General features: G+C 37.9%; 3 protein-coding genes across 4 annotated transcripts; 2 read left to right on the top strand and 1 right to left on the bottom strand.

The window, feature by feature from the left end:
• Positions 1 to 1,934: 1,934 nt before the first annotated feature.
• Positions 1,935 to 2,831, top strand: tcta (T cell leukemia translocation altered). Its single transcript, XM_008408641.2, has 3 exons — positions 1,935 to 2,287; positions 2,372 to 2,423; positions 2,581 to 2,831. Exons 1-3 carry the CDS (start codon positions 2,077 to 2,079, stop codon positions 2,621 to 2,623), a joined length of 306 nt encoding a protein of 101 aa, XP_008406863.1. The 5' UTR covers positions 1,935 to 2,076; the 3' UTR covers positions 2,624 to 2,831.
• Positions 2,832 to 3,685: 854 nt separating this feature from the next.
• On the bottom strand, positions 3,686 to 9,538 carry glyctk (glycerate kinase). 2 transcript variants are annotated; one of them, XM_008408645.2, is made up of 6 exons: positions 9,324 to 9,538; positions 8,618 to 8,704; positions 7,804 to 8,175; positions 6,645 to 6,796; positions 6,136 to 6,311; positions 3,686 to 5,156 (listed from the first exon to the last, which is right to left on the bottom strand). In XM_008408645.2, the coding sequence occupies exons 3-6, from the start codon at positions 8,157 to 8,159 to the stop codon at positions 4,266 to 4,268; spliced, it is 1,575 nt and encodes a 524-aa protein (XP_008406867.1). In that variant the 5' UTR covers positions 8,160 to 8,175; positions 8,618 to 8,704; positions 9,324 to 9,538; the 3' UTR covers positions 3,686 to 4,265. The 2 variants fall into 2 exon arrangements, with proteins under 2 accessions (XP_008406867.1, XP_008406866.1); XM_008408644.2 differs by lacking the exon at positions 8,618 to 8,704.
• Positions 9,539 to 9,641: 103 nt separating this feature from the next.
• On the top strand, positions 9,642 to 14,629 carry wdr82 (WD repeat domain 82). The gene is made up of 9 exons (XM_008408643.2): positions 9,642 to 9,997; positions 11,675 to 11,772; positions 12,101 to 12,167; positions 12,249 to 12,348; positions 12,511 to 12,627; positions 12,702 to 12,857; positions 12,940 to 13,009; positions 13,922 to 14,064; positions 14,458 to 14,629. The coding sequence occupies exons 1-9, from the start codon at positions 9,837 to 9,839 to the stop codon at positions 14,485 to 14,487; spliced, it is 942 nt and encodes a 313-aa protein (XP_008406865.1). The 5' UTR covers positions 9,642 to 9,836; the 3' UTR covers positions 14,488 to 14,629.
• The last annotated feature ends 223 nt before the right edge of the window (positions 14,630 to 14,852 follow it).

The following is a 14,852-nucleotide window of genomic DNA, read 5'->3' as shown; positions in this document are numbered from 1 at the left end:
GCCATTGACACATTTTCGAACACACATTAATATATTTGGCAATCAAGGGCAGCGTTTCTAACTTTTGATGTGATTATTTAATTGTTTTGGGGCATTTCTGAATAAAGAGCAGTGTTTTATTTGACAGAAATGATTCTGATAATTTTTTTATTGAAATTGATGAACAGAAACACGTTTACGGTGTTTTATTAAATTATATATTTACACAATTTTATAATTTAATGTACATTTAACATTTCAAGACAAGAAACAAATAATTTTTCTGTATTTATTTTTTATACGTTATTGAGAAATGACTTTTGATTTATAAATCAATCATTGTCAAACATTAAACTGCATATTTTTCTTATTTTTTTTCCAGAGAATAAATATTTATTACAGTATGTCAACTCTGCTATTGACAGCAAAGAGTGAAAATAAGTCTAACAGAGTAAATTATGTTTATTTCATTACAAAAGCTACATTATTACACTAATACTTCAGATTGAGATATTTAAAAATACACAAAAAGTGAAAGAATAAAACATTTATTTATTATACTGGGAACAATGGTCACAGGCAGGGCTTCAGTCTGCTGGTCACACTGGGAGAACTTCAGTGACTTCTGAGACGTCCTGGTTCACAGACTAAAGCCAAGAATAAAAGAGAAATTATCCAAAAGTGTAATAGAAAATACATACGATCTATGTTTCGTATATGTTTCTTTCACATTCAGAAAAAGACATTTTCAGCATGTTGGGCTCTGACTCGTAGCATCTTTATAGCTAAATACCGACATGGTGAAGTTGAGCTGGAAACAGAGACTGAAACAAGTCCACACAGTACAGGACTTAAGGAGCTCCGATCACCCTGCTGCCACATAGAAGATGGCGGACGCTTTTACGTAGGACTCAGCGCCCCATGAGGGGTTTACGTATTGATGTCTATGGGTAGGAGCCTGTCAGTCCTTCCCCCTCAGGAAGCCTTAAAATCTGAGCGGTTGGTATAAAAAAACACAACAGGAACGAGATAGGGCCTATTCTAGGTATACTAGGGGCCGATGCAGAGTTTCCTGAAGGCACCTAATTATTTAATCTGCATTTAAGACATGTTATAGATTAAGCTAATGAGCTAACAATAAATTAGCTTAGAATATTATTTATTAACTCAATATTAACTGGGCTAGAATGCATTTTAAATATAACAATTGTATTTAGTTTGTGAAGATTGTGGTATTTCTTTGACAAAGAGCTGCTGCTCCTCCACGTGGAGGGAAGTCAGTTCAGGTGGCTCAGGTATCTGGTTAGGATGCCTCATGAACGCCTGATGGATGGATGGATGGATGGAATGGTTAAAAGAAGAAAGTATAGAACTATTAGAATTAATTAAGAAAAAAAATCCATAAAATTGTAATTACTAATTGTGAAAGGGTTTTCAAACTGTTTAAAGTTTATTAATTACAGGTCCATCTCAATAAATTTGAGATTCATCAAAAGGTGATTAATTTAAGTGTTTCAGCTGAAAAACTCATGAATCTATGCACTGACTTTAATTTAATGACTTTTGCTCTTGAATGGGCTCTCCTTCATAATCCTTTCAAGACAGTTGACAGCAGTTAACGTTGTTGCTTGTATGTGTTTTCCTTCCACTAAATCTTCCAATAAAACGCTTTAATGTTTTGATGTTAAAAATCCTTTTTTATTAGTTTTGGATTCTAAATTTTGAAGAAACGTAATATTGGGTTTTTATAAGGTGTAAGCCATAATAATCAAAATTAATACATAATTTCATATAAAATGTAATAATAAACTATAAAGATATTGGGCAAAAAAAAATTTAACAATAAGAAAAATTGACAAGAAACCCCTGAAATATCTCTTGTGAATTTATATGTGATAATATGCATCTCGTCCAGTAGGTGGCGGTACTGCGCTCTTACTAACGAACAAAAAGCAACAGAAGAAGAATGTTGTACGTAAACAAAGCTAACAGCGGAGGGACAGATAACGCATCCTGCCTAACCAAAGCGATGTCTTCAAAGTGAATGGACAAGCAGCTGGCCCGCTTCTCTCGACATTAACATTATAAGTGGACAATATGGAGGAGTCGTGGGATTTTGAGTTTCTGTCCCGCATCGCTGACAGCTGTCTGTCGTTTATTTCCGAGTTTGTGGACGATTGGCTCGCCAACGACATGAGGGTCTCCATATTCAAAATCCTGCTCAGCTGGCTGATATTTAGTCTGATCGCGATTCACTTTGCATGGAAAGTCTACGGGAACACAGTGAACGACATGTATTACCGACAAGGTGGGTGTTATTCGTACCGCACAGGAACTCTTAGCTGTGTAAATCTAAGCTAGCCGCGTTAGCATGCTCTGTGTTTACATCCAGGGGCTGGACAGAACGGAGGAACACCCGAAGCAGCTTCCCACCTGGGCGGATGGTGAGTGTCCGATGTTGGAATTATGTGGCTCACATTAATTCAAAAGGTTACTTTTTGTTTCCATGGAGATAGCCCGCTTTAATTTAGTGTCGTTTATGTTAATTCTTCATGTATTGCATGGCTATTGTTGTATGATCTTTTATCTGTTATCTTGTAGGGTGAGTGAAGCTGGGGACCCTATGAAGACCCATAAAGACTGAGTACTCATCCTGAAATCTGGGCTGGATATTTTTACTTCAGACACTAAATGAACATGATCAGTTTTGAACATCTGTAGATACGAACATCTACCAGTTCTCCTGGCATGGTGTCGAACAAAGTTTGTGGGATACTTACTTTGGTCACCAGTCACAGAGCAGGACACTTTTCAGCAAGAATGACTGAAATAAATCGTGTTGTCAACATGGACCACTTGTGAATTTTGTGAGCGGCAGCAGTGGTAATGTGAAAGAGTTGTGGTTTGGGGTTTGATGCAACTTTTAATATCACTTCCAAGGTCATATACAACCAGAAACCATGCCTGTGTGGTGCAACAAATGTATTTTTGAAGTCAGGACACAAAATAAAACAGTTTTTATTAAGAAATTTGGCATTAGTAGTAGTAGTGGCAGCATATATACTGTGTGTAAATATTTACTGTTGAAGTATCATTTGCAGCCAGTTTTATTTATGCTATTTGCTGAATAAATTATCCTGTCTAAATCAGTTTTATTGTGTTTGTTAACAGCCTTCATGATTTTTACTGTCTTACAACATTTTTACATTTCGTTATACCACAACAGACTTCAGTTGACTTTATTAAGAGCTCATTTAATTTACCAAAATAAAATAGTGCAGTTCTAAAGTGGAGGGAAGTTAGTAATGGGCAACATTGTTTTGTTGTTATCGTCAGTTCTTCTGGGAAATGGGGGGATTTTTCTACATGTTCCCATCTAAAAAGAGGGATGGGAAAGAGGCACAAAGTGGTGAATGAATTTCCCAGACAAATACAGGGGACAGAGCTGCTGCTCATTTGGCAGTAAACCTTCTGGAGGAAGCCTATTCAGTGTCTCCCTGTCAGTCCAATTTGTGACCTAAAGAGGAAATCACTGCAAATGATTATACACAGTTTGCATGCTTAGAAAACAAAGAATTGTATAAAAATATTCTAAAACAAAATCAAATACACATTTCATTGAGAGTAAAATTTATTTACCATGATAAAAAAAAATTATTTTATTTTTCAGTTAATGTTTTTAATTAAAAAAAACTCCACATAAATCTGTAGTCATTTCATTTTTATTGAACGGCAAGATGAGGTCAGAATAATATTTAATACTTTAATGTACTATCTTGCTGTAAGCTAGCATATAACAGAATGATTTTACATTAAGAAGGAAAACACTGACATACACCAGTTTTTGTTAGTTTCAAAAAATTATTTGGGGAAATGTTTCTTTTGCCTCATTTTATTTTATAATTGTGGGATTGTATATCAGTTATTTTCATTGTGATCTTTAAAATACTAAAATTTCCACAAACTTTATATGAGATGCCCCTTTGCATCTGATGATGTAATATTTAAATATTAAATTATGTTTTGATCAGTTACTCAGTATTTTCAGCCTTTTTTACCAAATACTTTCTCACTCTTATTTGAATAACTTCTTGGACAGCTACTTACTTTTACTTGAGTAAAAATATGTTGTAGTATCACTACTCTTACTTGAGTACAATTTTTGGGTACTCTACTCACCTCTGCTTACATGAGTGTCAAATATAAAAATAGAAAACCCTAAAAAGCCTTTTGTGTCTACTGACATGGTGATCTACTCATTATTTTTGCACTGTTTTGCCTGTGCGTTAGCTAATTTTAATGGGAATAGCTGGGATAAGCAGCACATGAACATCCATGACATTCGTGCAGGTCAGGCCAGGCACCAGCAGACGCTCTCCGGCTGACAGACGGGAAAAGAAAGTGTAGGAGTCATTATTACTGAGGAAGCTGTCGATGTCTAACTCCTGGGCTCGGGCTTCGTCGTAAAGCCCCGCATCAGTGACGGCCCCCGCAGCCTCCGTGGGTCCGTCCTGTCCATCAGTGCCGCCGCTCAGAAACACGGGCCCCTGCGGCGGGAGCTCCAGGCCTCTCAGTTCCAGTCCCACTCGGAGAGCCAGCTCCTGGTTTCGACCTCCTCGCCCTTTGCCCGTTAGCTCCACAGTCGGCTCTCCTCCAGCTAACACACATGTGGCGCCCCAACCCTCGGCGCGCCCTTCGCCCAACACCTGCATGGTTCGGCACAGGTCCCAGCTCTCCACGCCGACCTCCGGTCCGAGCCTCAGCACTTCGGCTGCGATCTCCGGAGGCGGTTCCTCGCGGGAACAGGCGAACCGGGCCAGCAGGCCATACAGCCTGGAGACGAGCCTCACATTGCCGCAGACTCCCGGTGAAAGCACAACAGGACGGAAACCCAACTCTCGAACTCGCCGGCCAGCGCAGGTGAGCGCAACGGTGTTGGAGCCAATCACAGCATTGAGAGCCTCTCCAGGTGAATCTGAGTGCTTGTCATTCTCTTTCCAGCGGGGACTCTGTCTCGCAAGGACCTGCGTGACTGAAGCTGGCATGGAGCTGAGAAGTTTGTGTCGTTCAAGGATGGATAAAACCTCCTCCGGCCACATCTCGCATGTCACTGTTGGACCGCTTGCTATCAAATCAAGAGGGTCCCCAATCACGTCAGACAGTATGAGTGAAACCACCTTTGATGAAATGATTGGAAAATCAGAAATATGCTCCTCTTTTAATAAGCAAACATTGTTAAAGGGGCAGTATTATGTTTTTTCCAGCCACATGTAGTTACATTTTACAGCACAATCAAGTTACTTTGCTACCTTCAGTTGTTATAAAAATGCATATGACGTAAAAGTAGAGGTTCAGTGACTGCAGTTTTCTTTTCGATCACAGAAAAAAAAAGTCTGACCTGATGATTCTGATTTTATGCGATACTGATTTTTTTGTCTGAATTGTTTTTAAATAAAGCAATAAAGTTAACAGTGTGGTGACTATTGTTAACTGCAGACATGACCTACTGTCATTCAAACCTCTACCATGGGAGAGCAGAAGAGGACAGTGGTTGATTTCTAGCACTTTGCCAAGGTAGATAATATCCGTGGATAAGATCGGCTTCACATGTAAATATCGACCAGTCACCAATTTCCCAAAGTTAAGGAAATTGAACTGATTTATCGGTGCACCCCGAAATTTGACTGTGTAATTTAGCACCTTAAAATTGGGCCTCTGTCTCTTTAAAAACTCCTGCGTTTCTGAAACTCCGCCTTCAGGAAGCCATCACAACATTGCTCCTCTATTAACGCTGAGCAACGTTTTCAGCTGTGTTTCACTGAGAAGGAGCTCCTACAACGAGCTCAGCAGATGCACAGTTCCACCAGCTGTTTGCTAATGGCTGCTGGTTAGTCTGAAGGAGCTCAGTGGAGGGGAACTTGGGCTCAGAGGAGGGGGAGCTGAGTCTCGAAGGCGGGGCTAGGTTCACCCAGGTGTTTTGCGGAGCTGAATGGTTGCCATGGAGATTAAAGAATTTCTCAAACATGCATGAAAGAATCAAGGCAACACGTCTCCAGGTATGTTTTTGATGAGGGAATAACATTATAACATGATGTGAAACTCAAAAAAAGTAGATTTTACATAATACTGCCCCTTTAAACAACTGCTGTGAGTTACCTGTGCGGGGTGAGCGTGGTGTGCAAGCCCTCCACCCTTCAGCAAAGAGAGTGCTCGACGAACTGTGTTGAGCTCTTGGATGGTCGCGCCAGCAGCTGCAAGTCTGCGAGTTACATCAAGCTTCTCCTGCAGCGAGATTGGAGGTATTGGTGCTGGTAGCAGTGCAGAGCCTCCGCCTAGAAGGAAACAAACCCGCAAGTCACTGTCCAAATGACATTATAACATGTTCTAGTTATAAAATGCTTGCACATTTGGCTAATAATATGGCTGTTAAATAAGCACATTTGCAGTCATTATTGATGAAGTTGCTCCGAGAACTGTCTGTTGGTTTGTAGTATGATTGGTTTACTTCCTTAGCATTTTTTTTTTTTTTTTGCTATAACCTGGTACCACACATCTCTTATTTTAAAAGATTACTGAAATGTTGTACATTGTCTGTGTGTAAATAAATAAACAGTAAACAGGGTAGAAATCTGTGGGACTCTTAAAAGAAAATCATGCGCCTTTACCTGATATTAGTACAAGCAGTAAATCTTTTTCTGTCAAGTCAGTAGCTAACTGCTTGATGCCTTCGGCCGCCTTCAATGAGTCGTCATCAGGTAGGTTGTGTTTGGCTCCCTCCATGACTTTGATCCGACTGTCTGCTTCTAGCAACAAATGGCTGTGATGGATAAAAAGCATAAAATATCACATATATCCATATTATTTTTGTTATTTTAGGTAGTTTTCAGAAATTAGATAAACATTCCCGGAAATTGTTCACACTTTCTAACACAAAGTGGTAAATAATAGCAATAGGTAAAAGTTAGCATAGCCGAAGTGATTGGACTTTTGCAATTTGTACTCCTAAGCTTTGGATTAGTTTAAAGTACGGAATGCTGAGACTGTCAAGACTAAAGACCCATTTTTATTCATTGTCGTTGATTCAAACAAAAATTAATCAAACGACAAGAGTTTGAGTTTCTTTTATAATGCGAGTTGAGGAGTATATTTGCATTTTTGCTTTAATCTTATTTTTTTTCTTGTTCTTAGTGTTGTAATCTTACTTCATTCTATTGAATTGTACAGCAACTTGGTCAACATTTGTTGTTTTATAAATAAACTGACATTGACATATATATATAAAAAGAAAGTCTTTATTACATGATTCCTTGATTTTCAGCTCTGACCAGCTTTCCTGTCCCTGATGGAAAAAAAACATAGTCCCACAGCATGATGCCGTCAACTCAATGTTTCATGGTGGGAATGGTGAGTTTAGAGTGTAGTTCAGTGTAAGTTTTTCATCTTTAATCTTTCCTGTGTAGGCCTAAAAGGTTTTCTTTTGGTTTCACCTGATCAGTTTGTGTGAAAAACTGCAAAATACACTTTTCATGTTTCTCTATAATGGCTTTCTTCTTAACAGTCTTCCATAAAAGTTGGATTTGCAGATTGCATGACTGATAGCTGTCTTCATGAGCTGTGGATTCCTGCATCTCCTCTAGAGGCTTTCACAGAGAAGCTGGACTTATACTGAGCTTTAATTACAAACAGGTGATCACTATCCATTTAAGATGCTGACTGGATTCATTTGAATTGAAAATTAAGTTGGTGTTTGTTAAAAATAATAATAATAAAAAACTACTAAGAATATTTTTGTTATGCACTATGGCTCCTGCATCATTTGCTCACCTTTTTCCATGCTGTTGTAACGTCTGCTGTATCCCATGTGGCACGCTGATGACTCCTCTAACTAGATGATCGCCCAGAATCCTCTCTACCTCTGCAGCCATTCCCAGAACCGCTTTCCCGAAGCCCACAAGGTGCAGGTTGTGACTGAGTGTGAGTCTGCGTCCGTCAATAACGACCGAGTCGCCGTTGCGCTCTATGCTCTGCCGCACCACGGTGTCTGGCTGCACAGCTTCCACTGCGGCTCTGAAGGTTTCCCGCGCCTGTGAGTCTATGGACATGTTGCAGAACGTGGGGTTTCTTCTTCCCAGGAGGCCCAGAAAAGGTTGAGGCCGAAACAAGGACAGGATGCGGGCCATTGCCACCTCAGCAGGTCTGAGGAATCGATACAGCAAGATGTGTCGAGATAGAAAAGCATGTTAAATTAGGAAGGTGAGACTTGCATGATGCTATTAAATATCTTCCATTTAAAACCTTATGAAAACTACATGCATACAAAGTGTTATAGTAGTGTTATTTGTAAAAATGTACATCAGTTTAAAATGATCCATTCCTGTAAACATTACAATGCTTCCAAAGACCTTCAGACAAATTTAAAGCAAATTTCCACAGTCAAGATGTGCAACATGCTGTTTGGACTCACACAAAAAAACATTTCAAATGCTTATCTGACAAGTTAGTTTAGAAAGCATAGATAAAATGCATGTACATTTACTACCTTAAATTGTTTTACAAATGAACAAAAATTAAACATTGAGTATATTTTACAAACCCAGCTACTGTGACTCTCTTCAAATCTGGTTTTAAGCCTGCCTACCTGTGTGGGTGGTTTAGGACGATTGCAGCCTGCAGATTCCTGCAGCAGCCTGTTGTGTGTGTTCCAGTTCAGCAGCGAAGCAAAAATCTAACCAAACAGTAACTGGAGTTGTTTAAACTCTGTTTAATGATTAATTTAAAGAGATCACTGCCCCTGTGAACATGCATTTCAGCTCTCCATTTATCTCTTCTTTACTTGCACTGATTAAAATTTCTACCATATAGATGGAGATTTAAGTGAATGTGGCCTTATTTCTCTTGTTTTGTATCAATCAATAAGAAGACTGGTGGTGGAGGTGTAATGGTGCAGGGGACATTTTCTTGACACACTTGGGGTGCCTTTGTACAAATTGTTTAAAGACCAATGCTTACCCAATGTCACATTGTTTTCCTTGACATAACAACAACTTCCCTGTTTGTTTCTTGATTTTTTTTTCAGCCATCTTGTTAAATGTGTGCCATAAAAAATTCAAGACAAAAGAAGGTCCAGCTCAGTATGAGCAAAATGTATTGTCAGTGAGTGTATATTTTAGAAATACAGACCAGGCATATAAATATTAATAAAATTAAAGGTCCAGAAAAGTGGTCCTCATTATGAATAGACATGTAATTAAATGTACTTATTTTTACAATTATAATTCTGAACGACTACATTATTTTTATTGGATAATGCACAACCAACCAAAACAATAATATGTAGTTCATACCTTGGAGTTTCCCTTCTGCGGGGTCAAAAGTCCTCCAGGAACTTTCTTCATCATGTCTTTATTTTGCGGCGGGAGTAAAATTTAGAAACAGACAGAAAACAAATTTCTGTCCTTATATGTGACAGGAAGCGCTGCTAGTGAACACACAACCTGGCAACTATTTGAGACATTTAAAACTAAGCAGGAAAACCATATCAAATCCTGCTGCTTATGCTGTTTATGGTACCACGCAAATCTCGCGATAAAACATAATTTCGGGCCACTGCGCGGTCAGGTGATGATTTGTGCGTCACTGACGTGGCGAAGGCGTTGCACTTTCGTCCCTCCTCTGCCGTGGACTCAAACTACCCCAGGCGGGATTTGGTTGTCGTTTTTGGGGACTTTATTTTCCCAATAACAACTTTTTTGCATCGCTTTTGTTCATATATCTCCACAAATCACCGTAACTGTGACCCTTGAGTCGATTTAAAGCGGGGCGAGGGCCAGCTTCCCCTCAGACACAGACAGGCCACCATGAAGCTAACGGACAATGTGCTGCGGAGCTTTCGGGTTGCTAAAGTGTTCCGAGAAAACTCGGACAAAATTAACTGCTTCGACTTTTGCTCCAACGGAGAGGCAATCATTTCCAGCAGCGACGACGACTCCTTAGTGTTGTACGACTGCCAGGAGGGAAAGTAAGAGCAGCTCATCTTGGTTTTTTATGTTAGCTTTATGCTAAGCTAATGGCTGAGGCCTGCTGCGGTGCTTAGTGCGATGCAGCATGAAATTAAAAATAAATGAGTCTGCTGGTTAAAACTGATCCAGTATTAATTCTGTTGTTTTTTTAAAGACTGTGTTCCATCAAATATTCAGTTTTATATTCATCACAAGTTAAACACCTGATGAATATTATAACTGTTAAACTAAGTGAGAGGGGGTGGCTAAATTGAGAAAATGCGCTTTAATTTCACCTAATATTTCTAGAGTTTCTAACAAATCGCATAATTAAGACCGCAAACTGGTGCTGTAGCAAGTGAGCGTTGTATAGTTCGAGCTTTAATATTTAAGCTGTTCTGCCGCCATTTCTCCTTTTGGTTAAACGGGGTTAGCATATTTAAAATAGAAATACTTGTCATAGTGGGAAATTCAGTTGTCACAGCAGCAAGTTAAGGATAAGTGGCAATATGCATATTTACAGAAAGGTAAAGGAAAGTTTATAACATAAGAAAAATAATACTATGCGGTTGCTAATAGAAAATGTACATTTGCATAGATATTTGTTATTAAAAAAACAGACTATTTACAGGAAGTAAAAACAAATGCAAACAGGGATGTTCAAATATGATCAACAATGTTATTTGAAATTAGAAAAACTGCAAATAACAGCAAACTTATAAGACTTGTTGAAGCTCTGATGTTTATAAAGTCTGCTGAAAGGAAGGATCTGCGAAAACGCTCATTTGTGCACTTAAGATACAGAACGTGTCACTGAAGGGGCTCTCCATTTAATGTAGAATAGTTTTTTTTAAATGGATGTCTGTCAATTTTATTGTGACTTAAATTAGATTTAGTTGTGAATACCAACTTGTTTGTTTGGAAGGATTAAAGTTTTCACATTTTTGTATTACAATCACAAGTGTTATCTGATAGCCTAGGCTAGGGATTGGCAACCTTTATGAGCCAAAGAGCTGTTTTCACAATTTTTGATAAACATGATGTCAATGATGTCATTTCTAAAGAACAATCATTTTATTCCTTTTTGATTATTTTGAAACAAAGAAAAACACTTTTTTTAAAAAGAGTATGGATAAATTTTCTTCTATGCGCTTTTTGACATCTGGGGAATATTGGTAAAAAGAAAATTTGACAAACTTACTAAAAAAATAGATCTAAAAGTCTATTACTGGTATATTTAGTGTCATTATGTTGTGGAATTTCAATGCAATTGTTCCATGAAAAAACTGGAACTGCTAAAACCAGCATTTGTGTTTAAATATACATTTTAAAACATTTGATCATTTTTAGCCAAAGTTATTAAGAGTCCTAGAGGAAGGTCCAAAGACTCCTGTGATAGACCAACACTGAGTAGTGCATCATCGCGACCTGGAAGAGAAATGATTCAGTGCTTTGCAAAATTATTTACAGGCAGAAATCTGGAAAGTGTGGTGTTTTTTGGTTTTTAGCCCCCTTATCTGTTAGAAACCTGAAGTATTTCAGGTGAGTTTCAGTAAAAAGTATCAAACATTGACGCTTCTGACTCCAATTTGAACCTTGTAAGGTTTTTAAATTATTATAGAAGTGTGCTGCTGCTTACTGCTGTTGATTAATTTCCTCTAATTTATTGTTTTTTTTGTGTGCCCCATTTATGACAGACCCAAAAGAACTCTCTACAGTAAAAAGTATGGCGTGGATCTGATCAGGTATACGCATGCTGCAAACACAGTGGTCTACAGTTCCAACAAAATCGATGGTATGTATTCAGAAGATGCATGTTGAAATGCATCCCGTTTTGATTTTAATTTCCGTTTTGTTGCATAATTTACTGCTGCCTTGGCTCAGGTGGTGATTTGTGTTGCGTAGCTGCTCGCCGCGCTGCTTGCTGTAGCCTGAGGTAGTTGTTTGTACAGTTTGAGGGTCTGTGATTCTACCCCATACAGGAGCTAACTGTACAAGTGACTGCCTTGCCTACGGTTGAGTGCAATCTTCAGACGAGCTTCGGATTGATTATTTATTTTATGCATGAAATGATCATGGATTTTGGTATGTTGGTGCCACTTATTTTGTTCTTTGTCTTTAAGACACTATCCGGTATTTGTCTCTTCATGACAACAAATATATCCGGTATTTTCCTGGACACAACAAAAGGTGAGTGCTGTCCTCGTGTTTCTGCGATTGGTTCGATGTTTCTGTGTTTTCACGTTTCCTCTTCCTGTGTGTTTTCATCAGAGTGACGTCTCTGTCCATGTCTCCTGTGGATGACACATTTATTTCTGGCTCATTAGACAAAACTATCAGGTTGTGGGATCTGCGCTCACCAAACTGCCAGGTAGGCATCTAGTTTTACTCATTTGTTAGAAGTATTGACACTTGTTCTGTGAAAATTAAACCTTCCTAACAGATTGAATTTGAAGTTTTTTTGTTCTCTGAAGTCTTGCACCACGAGTTCAGAAAATGAATGCTGTATTTGCTGTTATCTTTCCATTTTTAGGGTTTGATGCACCTGCAGGGGAAGCCTGTGTGCTCATTTGATCCAGAGGGTCTCATTTTTGCAGCTGGAATAAATTCAGAGATGGTTAAACTCTATGATCTGCGCTCATTTGATAAGGTATGGAAGGAGGTTTGACACTCGACTAGTTAAATTGATCCAAAAAGAACTAAATCGATCCCTCTTGCCAACAGGGTCCGTTTGCAACTTTCAAGCTTCAGTACGATCGGACGTGTGAGTGGACTGGACTCAAGTTTAGCAACGATGGAAAACTCATCCTTCTTTCAACCAACGGCGGGGCGCTTCGCATTTTGGACGCTTTTAAAGGGGCGGTGCTGCATTCTTTTGGGGTAAGGATGGAGTCACTGCAAAATGGAGAATAGAAATCTGGTAAAAAAAATAATACTGAGGGTTTTTATTTTCTATCCACAGGGCTACAACAACAGTAAAGGCGTAACCTTAGAGGCTTCTTTCACTCCTGATTCTCAGTTTGTGATGATTGGTGAGTTTGGAGAAGCGTGCATTTATGCGTCACTTTATTGGTGATTTAAATTAACAGTTCAGCAAAAAGAACATTTGATTTATTTGGAATAAGGATGGAAGTGTTTTCAGCTGAAGCACAGGCCAGATTTTTGCTCACATGATGACACAAAATATAATTTTTACTGTTTTTTTGATCATTTGATATCATCTCAGGCTTTTTTGAAATCCTACAGCTGCTCTGAGTCCAGGCAGGATGGTTGTTTCATTTATAGACGCATCAATATCTGGGGAAATTTCTTTAATTGTAAACATGAAGTAATTTGTTTGTTGTTTAAACTCAAAAATAAAATGGAACCAATAAAAGATGAAAATTAAATGTGCCAGTAGTTGAAGAAGATATAAAGTTGATTATGAAAACAAATTCTGTATTTTAGTAGGACTGCATTCAATAATTACTTAGTTACTGATTATTCTGGTGATTAATTAGATAAAAAATCAGCATATTCTATTTTGGATTTAACCACTGTTATTAAAAATACATTATAAAATACCACTATGGAATTTTTTCTAAATTGGAAAATAAAAATGTTGTTGCCTACAATGCAATAAAACTGCATTCCTTCAGCAAACGCTTGATCATTTGCAGCTAAAAAAAAATACCTCTAACAGCAACATATTATTGCATTGTTGCAATATAATAGTATAAAGAATGGCTTTGTTGCAATATTTGGTAGGCTAAGGTATTTACTGTGCAATTCATTAAAACTTTTCTTGCCAATGCTGCATTTTGGTAGAATTGTAGACTCACTGTTTGCACCGGATCCCAGTCATGTTGGAGATGCTGGTTAACCTGAGTTACTTTCACTAATTCAATAATCTGCTTTTTATTACTGAATGTGAATGCTTACCTCCAACATTTGATTTGTTTTAGGCTCTGAAGATGGAAAGATCCACGTGTGGAACGCTGAAAGCGGGATGAAGGTGGCGCTATTAGACGGGAAGCACACAGGCCCCATTACCTGTCTGCAGTTCAATCCAAAGTTCATGACCTTTGCCAGTGCCTGTTCCAACATGGTGAGTTTAAGAGAAACAAAATGTTGCCTCAAGCTTGACAGACATTTCTTTGAGAAAAAAGCTAAGCTATTAGATAAACTGATGAATTATTAAAAATGGCAAACATTAGACCATTACATTTTACTAATGTTTGTGCATTTGATTTAATTGGTCTAAATATGATGGGGTTTTTTTCTATGATTTTGTTTAGATTCTGTAAGAATGAAAACATGAAACAAGCAAAAAAAAAGGAGAAAAACTTTAATTGAATACTTTTTCTACTAAAACAGAATTTAAGTGCAATTTCTAATAAAATATTTAAGAGATTTTCTGCCTCTGTAGAAATAAACAGTCAAATATGTAAACGGTAATGGCTGAAGTGACTTAAATGTGATTATGAATTTAATCTTTCAGGCTTTCTGGCTTCCGACCATTGATGACTGAGGAGTAGGAGCAGCAGCTGACCAGCAGGGGGCAGTGTGAATGTCACAAAATCAAATTGTAAATAATCAGTTGTAGGAATAAAACATGTTTGCTTTTTTATATTTCTATTTAACATTAAATTGTTTTCCTTTGTTAAAAAAAATTACAGTTTTGACTTCTTTTAAATTGTGCCAGTTTATATTTCTTTTTGGGTCTTTGGTATTTTTGAAATTAGTGTAAAAAGGTTAAAATAACATAGTTCCATGTTTTTTAGAGCATCTGGGAAGGAAATAAATTTTAGATTCAAAATTATAAATTAAGATTTGTTAATAGGATTGAATTTAATTTAAAGTGTGGCTTAAATGTGTTTTCTTTGTAAGGCTAGA

Source organism: Poecilia reticulata, linkage group LG5 (assembly GCF_000633615.1).
Source record: "Poecilia reticulata strain Guanapo linkage group LG5, Guppy_female_1.0+MT, whole genome shotgun sequence".
Taxonomy (NCBI): Eukaryota; Metazoa; Chordata; class Actinopteri; order Cyprinodontiformes; family Poeciliidae; genus Poecilia; species Poecilia reticulata.
Note: the sequence above shows the minus strand (reverse complement) of the source record. Positions and strands in the feature narration are given on the sequence as shown.